Source organism: Orcinus orca, chromosome 4 (genome assembly GCF_937001465.1).
Source record: "Orcinus orca chromosome 4, mOrcOrc1.1, whole genome shotgun sequence".
Lineage (NCBI taxonomy): Eukaryota > Metazoa > Chordata > Mammalia > Artiodactyla > Delphinidae > Orcinus > Orcinus orca.
Window position 1 is genome coordinate 18,542,226 of NC_064562.1, and position 12,389 is coordinate 18,554,614.

General features: G+C 36.1%; 1 protein-coding gene across 9 annotated transcripts in view; it reads left to right on the forward strand.

Annotated features, from left to right (window-relative positions):
- RAP1GDS1 (Rap1 GTPase-GDP dissociation stimulator 1) overlaps positions 1 to 11,957 on the forward strand; it is a 153,992-nt gene extending 142,035 nt beyond the window's left edge. For 8 of the 9 annotated variants that reach the window (XR_004475291.2, XM_012535632.3, XM_033400372.2 and 5 more), the window contains 2 exons: positions 763 to 891; positions 10,163 to 11,957. Coding sequence is in view for 8 of the 9 variants with exons in the window: in XM_012535632.3 (XP_012391086.2) it covers positions 763 to 891; positions 10,163 to 10,290 (257 nt within the window). In the remaining variant the exon portion in view is untranslated. The remainder of the gene's footprint in view (positions 1 to 762; positions 892 to 10,162) is intronic. The other variant, XM_033400376.2, reaches the window with a different exon arrangement.
- The last annotated feature ends 432 nt before the right edge of the window (positions 11,958 to 12,389 follow it).

A 12,389-nucleotide genomic window follows, 5' to 3' on the forward strand; every position in this document is an offset into this window, starting at 1 on the left:
TGTCAAAAATCAGTTGCGCTTACGTGTGTGGGTCTACTTCTAGGGTCTTCTTTCAGTTCCTCTGACCTATGTGTCTGTCTCTCCACCAACACCACACTGTCTTGATAACTGTAGCTATACAGTGACCTTCATATCAGGTAGAGGAATTCCCCCCGCTTTATTCTTCTTTATCAAGATTGTTTACCTCTTCTAGGGCCTGTGGCTTTCCATATAAATTTTAGTATAAGCTTATCTATTTCCTATGGAGAATCCTCTTGGGATTTTGATAGGAATTGCAGAGTCCGATTCTCTTAAAGATACATGCTGAAATACCTGTGGAGGAAATTATGTGATTATAGGATTTGCTCCAAAATAATTTGGGATGGGTTAGAATAAGTGGATAAGACTAGAGATAGAGGATACACAGTTGGCCATGATCATTTTTGAAGATGGTGATAGTACATAGTGTATCATACTATCTTTTCTGCTTTTGTATATGTTTAACACTTTTCATAATAAAGGTTTTTAATTGCCTCATATTTAAAGGAATGTTTTAATATTGAATTTTAGGCCTAAACTCCTGAAATATCTACTGAATTTTAGATCTAAATACCCTTTTAACAAGGTCTAAATTTAATATTGCATATCTATGTCATTATTATTTATGAGTCCCGTTTGAAAGGTTTCACATTATCAGTTTCTAGAAAGGGAAGTTAGTATTTAGCCAGATTGTACCAGGTTCATACCCAGTGAATATAACTGATATTTCATTTCATGTTCCAGGCACTGCTGAGAAAGATCTAGAAAGTGCTAAACTTGTACAGATTTTACACACACTGCTAGCAGATGAGAGAAGTGCTCCTGAAATCAAATATAATTCCATGGTCCTGATCTGTGCTCTCATGGGATCTGGTACGTATTTCCTCTGTCATTTGATATTCATCAACATATGGTTGACATTAAATATAAAATAATAGTAAATGGTGGCTTTGGGTTTTAAAAGCATTAGATATTAGTTTATGGAAGATACAGGATTACTTTTACACTGCAAATACTCCCAAAAGATTCTTAATAATGAAAAGTGTTATATAGCAAATATAGGCAAAAGTCAGTGTTAAAAAATTAATACCTTTAAGTTTCATTAACCCTAAAATATTTTATATAAAGAACAAATTCTGATTTTGTATACCATGATATTAGCTAAGGAGTTTGTTCAAGAAATCATTGGCATATCTTGTTATACATTTCATGGACCACTTGAAAAGAACATGTATCCTGCTGTTATCGAGTGGTGAGTTCTATAAATGTCAATTAGATCCTTTTGTTTGGTAATGGTGTTTCTGTATTCTTGCTGATTTTCTACTCAGTCTGTCAATTATTGAGAGAGGGGTGTTGAAGTCTCCAGCTATTATTGTTGATTTGTCTGTATCTCCCTTCAGTTCTATCAGGTTTTGCTTCATACATTTTGCAGCCCAGTTGGCAGGTGCATACACCCTTCCTAGTGGATTTACCTTTCTATCGTTATGTAATGTTCCTCTCTGTCTCTGGTAGTTTTCTTTGCTCTGAAGTCTACTTTATCTGATACTAATATAGCTACTCCTACCTTCTTTTGAATAACATTCACGTGATCTTTTTCTACCCTCTCAGATTCAATCTGCGGTATCTTGTATTTGAAGTGTAGGCAGCATATTGTTGGGTCATGTTTTTTAATCCACTCTGTCATCCTCCCACCTTTTTTTTTAATGCTTAAAGATTACATAATTTCATCCACAAAGTTGGTTATCATTATTATTACTACCATTGGTTAGACGAGGAAGCCAAGACAGTGAAGGAAGTGAGCAGGGACATTGCAGTGGTGCTGGGTGAGGAGTGGTGAACATAAATTGTCCTGTCTGGTTAGTGACAGGCACTTTCAAGGTGATGGCAACAACCCAAATGATGGGCAGTAGAGGGGGTGGGTGTCGGGAAAGCACCTCTGGTAGTGAGCCTTGATGGGCAGAGTTGCGTTTCTAGGTGGACTTTTTTGTGCACACACCAAGGGTGGATATGACTCCTGGGGCAGGCTCACCTTATCCAAGTACAAAACCAGAATGTTAGTTTACTTATATATAATGAGAAGTATGCCTGCCACCGATCTCAGAACACCCCAAGCGCACATGTCTGGCTCATTGACTCCTTCAGGGCAGACAGGCATCAAGGGTTGCTTGATGAGCTTTGATCAGAACAAGGAGAATTAAATGAATGGACTGTGTAATGGCATCAGGTCAAAGTGGTTTGATGCATGTGTCTCTGCAGTTGCATCAGCTTTGCTAAAGGAACTGGAAGCATGGAATCCCTGGGCTTGAGGCTCCATCTTTTTGGATGTTGCTGGTATGGCTCTGTCTGCATTACCCACAGTAGTGTTTTCTGTTCTATGCCGCTGTACTGACGAATGCCCCAGTAACCTCTGCTTTGCTTGCATTCTTTGAGGTAATTGTTGATCCTTTCCACAAATCCTGCTTGGGCAACCCCTCAAATGTTAAAATTCTCCTTTACAAAGAGTACATCCATTCTCAATTTGACCAATAAATAAATGGTCAAGACACTCTTAAGTCTTTAGTTAAGGAAGTATTTCCTTTGGTTATTTTCTGAATTTTTCCAGGGCCAGTATTTTTAGTAATATTTTAGAAATATTATTTGGGTAACCGGTAAGATTTTTTATTTTTTTATTTTTTTACTGTAATATGATACCCAAGTTGGAGAGCAGTGGGAAACAAAAAGTTTGTGTGTTATTTAATCAGTAAGCAAAAATCATTTACTATTTCTTTGGGTTTTTTATTATTATTGCAGTTTTTAATATTTATTCCATTTATTTAAATTAATTTTTAAAAGTTCACCCATTTCTCCCAACCCCAATCCCTGTCCCCTGCAACCACCAATCTATTCTTTGTATCTATGAACTTGGTTTTTAGATTCCACATATAAGAGAGATCATATGGTATTTGTCTTTCTCTGTCTCATTTCACTTAGAATAATGCCCTCAAGGTCCAGCCGTATTGTCACAAATGGCAAGATTTCATTCTTTTTATGGCTGAATAATATTCCATTATATACACACACCATAATTTCTTTACTCATTCACGTATCCATAGACATGTAAGTTGCTGCTGTATCTTGGCTTTTCTAAGTAATGCTGCAATGAACATGGGGTGCATATGTCTTTTCAAATTAGTGATATTTCCTCTGTATACATTTAGAACCACACTAGTGTTATAATTTTTGTTTTCAACCATCAAACATAATCCAGAAAACTCTTGATAAAAGGAAAGCCTATTGTATTTATCTATATGTATTTGCTATATCTGTTCTTTCTGATGTTCCAAAATTCCTTTTTTTCCCTTTCTGTTTAGAGAACTTCCTTTAGCCATTCTTTTAGGTTAGGTCTGTTTGTGACAAATTCTCATTTCCTTTATTATTCCTTATTTATTCATTTTCGTTGAGAATATCTTGATTTCTTTCTCATTTCTGAAGAATATTTTCTCTGTGTATAGAATTCTGGGTTGACAGTTCTTTTCTTTCAGAACATGAAAAATGTTGTGCCACTTTCTTCTGGCCTCCATAGTTTCTTATGAGAAATCCACTATCTCGCTGTTTTTTCCCTTGTAGGTAAGGTGTCATTTCTGTCTCAAGACTTTTTTCTCTTAGTTTTCAAAAGTTTGAATATGATGTGTCTTGGCATAGATTTCTTTAGGATTATCCTGTTTAGGGCTTGCTCAGCTTCTTGAATCTGTACGCTATGTCTTTTGCTAAATTTGGGAAGTTTTTAACCATGTTCCTTCAGGTACCTTTTCAGTCCCACCTTATTTCTCTTCTCCTTCAAGGCCTCTAATGACATAAATGTGAGCTCTTTAGTTATATCCCACAGGTCCCTGAGGTTCTGTTCATTTTTTTTCCAGTTTATTATCTCTCCGTTGTTCAGATGGGGTAATTTGTATTGCTTTATTGCTTTGTATTGCTTTAAGTTCACTGATTATTTCTTCTGTCTTCTCTGTCTTCTCTTCTTGCTTCTGTCTTGATAGGCTTATCAAGCTTTTTGTTGCAGGTACTATAGTTTTGAGTTCTAAAATTTCTATTCTCTTCTTTATATCTTCTGTTTCCTTGCTGTGATCTCATTTGTTTCAAGCGTGTTCATAATTGTTCAGGCATTTTCTTAACGTAAAATATACATATAATTTGCCATTTGAACCATTTTTAAGTGTACAGTTCAGTGGATTAAGTACATTCATATCACTGTGCAACCATCCCCACCATTCATCTCCAGACCTTTGTCTTCTTTCCAAACTGAAACTCCATACTCTTTAAACAGTAACTCCCTAATCACCCATCTCCCCAGCTTTTGGCAACCACCATTTTATTTTCTCTCTTTATGAATTTGACTACTCATGGTACCCCATGTAAGTGGAATCATACAATATTTTTCCTTTTGTGTCTGGCTTATTTCCCTTAGCATAATGTCTTCAAGGCTCATCTATGTTGTAGCATGTGTCAGAATTCCATTGCTTCTTAAGGCTGAATAATGTTCCGTTGTTTGTATATATTACATTTTGTTTATCCATTCATCCATCAGTGGACATTTGGGTTATTTTCACCTTTTGGCTATTGTGAATAATGCCACTATGACCATGAATGCACAAATATCTGTTTGAGTTCCTGCTTTCAGTTATTTTGCTTATATACACAGAAGTGGAATTGCTAGATAATACAGTAATTCTATGCTTAATTTTTTGAGGAACCACTGTACTGTTTTCCACAGTGTCTGCACCATTTTACATTTCCACCAGAGGTGCACATGTGTTCCAGTTTCTACATCCTCGCTAATTGTTATTTGTTTTGATAATAGCCATCCTAATGGTTGTCAGGTGGTATCTTATTGTAGTTTTGATTTGCTTTCCCCTGATGATTAGTGATGTTGGGGATCTTTTCATTTGCTTATTGGCCATTTGTATATCCTATCTTCTTTGGTGATATGTTTAGTCAAGTGCTTTGCCCATTTTTTATTTGGGTTGTTTTTGGAAAAGTTCTCTATATGTTCTGTGTATTAAATGCTTATTGGATATATGATTTGCACGTATTTTCTCCTATTCCAAGGGTTGCCTTTTCACTGTTGTGTCCTTTGATACACAGTTTTTAATTTTGATAAAGTCCACTTTATCTATTTCTCCTTTTGTTGCCTGTGCTTTTCATGCATATCCAAAAGATCATTACTAAACTCAATGTCATGAAGTCTTCCCCCTATGTTTTCTTTCAGAATCTTACAGTTTTAGCTCTTATGTTCAGGTCTTTGATCTATTTTGAGTTAACTTTTGTATGTGATGTAAGGTAAGGGACCAACCTCATTTTTCTCCTGTGGATATTACCAGCACCATTTGTTGAAAAAACTGTCCTTTTGTCATTGAATGGTCTTGACACCCATGTTGAAAATTATTTGACCATATATGTGAGGGCTTATTTCTGGGCTTTCTGTTCTATTCTGTTAATCTCTCTGTCTTTATATTAGCACCACACTGTTTTGATTATTGTAGCTTTGTAGTAAGTTTTGAAATTAGGAAGTGTAAGACCTCCAACTTTATTCTTTTTCAAGATTGTTTTAGATATCTGGAGTCCCTTGAGATTCCATCTGAATTTTAAAATGGATTTTTCTATTTCTGCTAAAAACGTTGGTTCTGGTTTCATTTTTTGTATTTTTTTAGCCTTTCCACTATGTTTATTTTATTACGTTTTAATGAAACTGATTATTTTTATTATTAGTTTTACCATTATATTCTATTAGTGAATGTTTTATTTATTTTTTAAAATTTTAATTTTATATTGGAGTATAGTTAACAATGTTGTGTTAGTTTCAGGTGTACAGCAGTGTGATTCAGTTATACATGTACATGTATCTATTCTTTTTCAAAATTTTTTCCCATTTAGGTTATTACAGGGTATTGAGCAGAGTTCCCTGTGCTGCATGCTAGGTCCTTGTTGGTTATCTATTTTATATATAGTTGTGTGTATATGTCAATCCCAAGCTCCCAATCTGTCCCACCCCCGCCTCCACCCCTGGTAATCAAAAGTTCATTCTCTAAGTCTGTGAGTCTGTTTCTGTTTTGTAAATAAGTTCATTTGTATCTTTTTTTCCTTTAGATTCTGCATATAAGCGATATCATATGATATTTGTCTTTCTCTGTCTTATTTCACTTAGTATAATCTTCAGTCCATCCATATTGCTGCAAATGGCATTATTTCATTCTTCTTAATGGCTGAGTAATATTCCACTATATATATGTACCACATCATCTTTATCCATTCATCTGTCAGTGGACATTTAGGTTGTGCTACGTCTTGGCCATTGTAAACAGTGCTATAGTGAACATCGGGGTGCGTGTATCTTTTCGGACCATGTTTTTCTCCACATATATGCCCAGGACTGGTATTACTGGATCATATGGTAGGTCTGTGTTTAGTTTCTTAAGGAACCTCCATACTGTTCTCCATACTGGCTATACAAACTTACGTTCCCACCAACAGTGTAGGAGGGTTCCCTTGTCTCCACACCCTCTCCAGCATTTATTGTTTGTAGACTTTTTGATGATGGCCATTCTGACTGGTGTGAGGTAGAATCTCATTGCGGTTTTGATTTGCATTTCTCTAATAATTAGCGATGTTGAACATCTTTTCATGTGCCACTTGGTCATCTATATATCTTCTTTGGAGAAGTGTCTATTTAGGTCTTCTGCCCATTTTTTGATTGGGTTGTTTTTTTTTTTTGATATTGAGCTACATGAGCTCTTCGTAAATTTTGGAGACTAATCCTTTGTCAGTCGCATCATTTGCAAGTATTTTCTCCCATTCTGTGGGTTGTCTTTTCACTTTGTTTATGGTTTCCTTTGCTGTGCAAAAGCTTTTGAGTTTAATTAGGTCCAATTGTTTATTTTTGTTTTTATTTCCATTACTCTAGGATATGGGTTGAAAAAGATATTGCTGTGATTTATGTCATAGAGTGTTCTGCCTATGTTTTCCTCTAAGAGTTTTATAGTATCCAGTCTTACATTTAGGTCTTTAATCCATTTTGAATTTATTTTTGTGTATGGTGTTAAAGGATGTTCTAATTTCATTTTTTTTACATGTAGCTGTCCAGTTTTATCAGCACCATTTATTGAAGAGACTGTCTTTTCTCCATTGTATAGTGTTGCCTCCTTTGTCATAGATTAATTGACCATACATGTGTGTGTTTATTTCTGGGCTTTCTATCCTGTTCCATTGATCTATATTTCTGTTTTTCTGCCAGTACCATACTGTTTTGATGACTGTAGCTTTGTGGTATAGTCTGACGTCAGGGAGCCTGATTCCTCCAGCTCCGTTTTTACTTCTCAGGATTGCTTTGGGTATTTGGGGTTTTTTGTGTCTCCATACAGATTTTTAGATTTTTTGTTCTAGTTCTGTGAAAAATGCCATTGGTAATTCGATAGGGATTGCGTTGAATTTGTAGACCGCCTTGGGTAGTATCATCATTTTGACAATATTGATTATTCCAATCCAAGAACATTGTACAGTATATCTGTCCATCTGTTTGTGTCATCTTCGATTTATTTCATCAGCGTCTTATAGTTTTCAGAGTACAGGTCTTTCGCCTTCTTAGGTAAGTTTATTCCTATGTATTTTATTCTTTTTGATGAGATGGTAAATGGGACTGTTTCTTTCATTTCTCTTTCTGATCTTTTGTTGTTAATGTATAGAAATGCACCAGATTTCTGTGTATTAATTTTGTATCCTGCAGCTTTACCGAATTCACTGATGAGCTCCTTGTCTTGTTCCTGATCTTAGAGGAAATGCTTTCAGCTTTTCACCATTGTTAGCTGTAGGTTTGTCATATATGGCCTTTATTATGCCCACTTTGTAGAGAGCTTTTATCATAAAAGGGTGTTGAATTTTGTCAAAAGCTTTTTTCTGCATCTATTGAGATGATCATATGGTTTTTATTCTTCTACTTTTTGATGTGGTGTATCACAGTGATTGATTTGCATATATTGAAGAATCCTTGCATCCCTGGGATAAATCCCACTTGATCATGGTGTGTGATCCGTTTAATGTATTGTTGGATTTGGTTTGCTAGTGTTTCATTGACGATTTTTGCATCTCCGTTCATCAATGATATTGGCCTATAACTTTCTTTTTTTGTGGTACCTTTGTTTGGTTTTGGTATCAGGGTGATAGTAGCCTCATAGAATGAGTTTGGGATTGTTCCTTCCTCTGTGATTTTATTGGAATAGTTTCAGAAGGATAGGTGTTAGATCTTCTCTAAACGTTTGATAGAATTTGCCTGTGAAGCCATCTGGTCCAGGACTTTTGTTTGTTGGGAGTTTTTTAATCATAGCTTCCATTTCAGTACTTGTAATTGGTCTGTTCATATTTTCTGTTTCTTCCAGGTTCAGTCTTGGGAGATTGCACCTTTCTAAGAATTTGTCCATTTCTTTTGGGTTGTCCATTTTATTGGCATATAGTTGCTTGTAGTAGTCTCTTATGATCCTTTGATTTTCTGTGGTGTCCATTGTAACTTCTCCTTTTTCATTTCTAATTTTATTGATTTCAGCCCACTCCCCTGTTTTTTCTTGATGAGTCTGGCTAAAGGTTTATCAATTTTGTTTATCTTTTCAAAGAACCAGCTTTTAGTTTCCTTGATCTTTTTTATCATTTTCTTTGGCTCTATTACAGTTATTTCTGCTCTGATCTTTATGATTTCTTTCCTTCTACTAACTTTGGGTTTTGTTACTTCTTCTTTCTCTAGTTGCTTTAAGTGTAAGGTTAGGTTGTTTGTTTGAGATTTTTCTTATTTCCTGAGGTAAGATTGTATTGTTGTAAACTTCCTTCTTAGGACTGCTTTTGCTGTGTCCCGTAGGTTTTGGACTGTTGTGTTTTCGTTGTCATTTGCCTCTAGGTATTTTATGATTTCCTCTTTGATTTCTTCAGTGATTCATTGGTTGTTTAGTGGCATATTGTTTAGCCTCCACATGTTGTGTTTTTTACAGTTTTTTCCTTGTAGTTAATTTCAAATCTCATAGCGTTTTGGTTAGAAAATTTGCTTGATAAGATTTCAATTTTCTTAAATTTACCAAGGCTCGCTTTGTGGCCCAACATGTGATCAGTCCTGGAGAATGTTCCATGTGCACTTGAGAAGACTGTGTATTCTGCTGCTTTTGGACGGAATGCTCAATAAATATCAATTAAGTCCATCTGGTCGGATGTGTCATTTAAGGCCTGTGTTTCCTTATTGGTTTTTCTGTCTGGATGCTCTGTCCATTGATGAAAGTGGGGTGTTAAGGTCCCCCACTATTATTGTGTTACTGTCAGTTTCTCCTTTTATGGCTGTTTGTTAGTATTTGCCTTTAAGGTGCTCCTGTGTTGGGTGCATATATATTTAAAATTGTTATATCTTCTTCTTGGATTGATCCCTTGATCATTATGTAGTGTCCTTCTTTGTCTCTTGTAACAGTCTTTATTTTGAAGTCTATTTTGTCTGATATGAGTATTGCTACTCCAGCTGGTTCTGGTTTTATACCTCAGTTTTATCAAAATAAACACATCAGTTTGAGGGATGCTAATTACATTAAACTTACCGGACTTAAGAGGAATCCTTTATTTTACTGTAACTGAAGTTAAATAGAGCAAGAAAACCAGAAAGAGGAAGCTATAGTAGGCTCCTTTTTAGATTTCCTATCACAGAAATTTGTTGAAAGGATGTGAGGTAATAACCTTTTTGTTTGCCACAAAATTAATTTGAAACAGATCTAAGATTTTTCCGTAAGTATTGGACTTCATATTTGAACTGATGATAGGGTTAAGTTAGGAGTGTATAACTGAACCTTGAGATCATACAATGAGCTGTGTTTTAATTATAACTCATTACTTTAATCAACCTTTGACTGTAGAACTTGACATATGATTTATTTTTATAAAGGGTCTCTGATTTTTTTATTCTAACATCCCTAAAAAAGACATTTCTAGGCTACTGCTGTGTCTTTTTCCAGAATTGTTCCTAGTTTTATCACTCGGTATCATTTAAATGAGCATTTTGGGTATATGTTTTAGGTCGAGTGTATAGTAAGAAAGAAAGATTAGAACAACCTAATAGAAGCATACCTGTTGCCTTGTTTTTGTCTTCCAGAATCTCTACACAAGGAAGTACAGGATTTGGCCTTTCTAGATATTGTATCCAAACTTCGCAGTCATGAGAACAAAAGTGTTGCTCAACAGGCTTCTCTCACAGAGCAGAGACTTGCTGTGGAAAGCTGAGAACTACCCCTCCCTGATACACCCCTCATTTCCCCTTTGTCCTCCATCCAGCTGCCTCTTCTGCTTCATTCTCTTCCATATCACTTGTGCATGCGTGTAATGTTCCAATGCCAATTGAAGAACTGCTGTAGGTACCTTCCCAATAAGATTTCTAAACCCATAGTTAGTTAGTTAGTTAGTGTGAACATGAATTTGTCAAAAACAAGTCTCCACCCCATAACTGTTTCCTTGTATTCCTGTTGCTTGAGCTACATTAAGTAGAATGTGCATGTTGTAGTCCTATGATGATGACGTAAACTTGGTACTACACAATGACTTGCTCCTCGTCCTTGGTAGACTACATAATAATGTACTGGTAAATTAATTAGAAACAAATGAGAATGCAGCAGGATCTGACTAGCTTATGAAAGATGGAACTGAATAGTAAAAATAGCTCCATTTCTTGGTGCTTGGAAAGCACAGTGACCAAAAAACCTGTATGGCTGCTTATTCATTAGTCTTACCTGCTATGTCAAACCCATGGTACCTAGAGTTAAATAAAGTCCAATGCTCTCGCTCTTTACCCTCTGGTTTCTTCTTCTTCCTTTGTAGACTCTTGAAACTGCCACAAACTTGGCAAGACTTTCTAAGGTTTTCTATGTCATATTTAACTGGCCGTCGTCAGTAGCCTGATGCTGAAAACATTTGTAGTTTTCAGCATGAAACTAAGGGGTTGAAGAATAGTACACTAGTACATCTTGTTTTTTGCCTGTATTTTAGATTCTGATATATGTACAGTTTCACCTCAGAATTTCTTCTGTCAGTTAATCAACATTGTTCACCACATCTCTTTAAAAGTCACTTGGCATTTGTTTTCAACTGAGAAAGTTGAGTACAGCTCTTTAGAAAATGGATTTTTTTTTTTCCTGTTTTTCACCATTCAGCTTGAAAGCAAGAAGTTTCCTTGGTCTTTTAACCCTTTTAAATTTTATATGAGAACTAGCAGGGCATATGAAAAAAGATTAAGAAGTGTTTGTCTAGACTAAAGAAAGGAAGGTCATAAAAGCCATAGTAGCCAGTCCAGTTCATTCTGCACATGGCCTCATCCCAGTAGCTGTTAGAGTTTCCCACCTCCACTTTCCACAGAGAACTGCAGTGGATCTTAAAGCCTATCGGAAAGTGACAGTGCCAAGTGCCAAGACTGAAGAGGTCAGAAGCCCCCTTGGCAGAATGTAGTACACTCTTCACTGCTACCACCACACCAAACGGGTCTTAGAGCTTTGAAACACATGAACATCCCTGTGACATACCTGCCTTCTCCGAATGCCCGTGTTTGACAAATACTGGCTGAAAGGTAAGGTGGGTTCCTTGCTCTCCAGAATTGATGCTGCGCATCTCTATGGGGTGATCGAAGTTGGACTTCTGACTCTGAAATAGCTGTAATTCGAGAAAGTTAAAACCCCAGTGGAGGTAAAGAACTTTTTGAGTGACTGTTCCCTCTGATGTCCAAGCAAAGGATGGTTATTGTGAGCGCTTTTGCTACATTTACTGTAAGAACGATCTGGTTCATTGTCTTCTCCTGGGCTGGATAGTGGACTATATTTTATTTTAGATTTTGAAAGACATCTGTAATGTTGCATAATAGGCTGTCCATATTAATAACTAAATAAACAGTATATAAACTGTAATGACATCATTTGGTTTATTTGTATATTTTACTTCTATTTCCAGCTCCTAGAACAGTGCCTGCTCATTGTTGGTGCTCAGTAAGTATTTGTTGAATGAATCCCTACTTCCATGAAACTTCCAGAGTGCCTGAACTATTTCTAGATAGATTGATAGAGAAATTGAGATGTAGGTATTTGTTTGACTTCAGAGAATTTTCCTTTTTTGATAGTAAGATCTGTCTGTATTGAAAAGCATTATATAGAAAACCGCGGAACAGAAGCGTCCAAAAAGCACGGACTTGAGAAAAAAAAAAATACTGTCTGGGCCACAGCTGCCAGCAATCAATTTGCTGATATGCTAGGAGCTCTCATCTTCAGCAAAACAAAATGCAATTCAAATCACCAGTTGTTCTGCGGCGTGACCAGACCAGAGGCTGTGCCCTGATGATAACA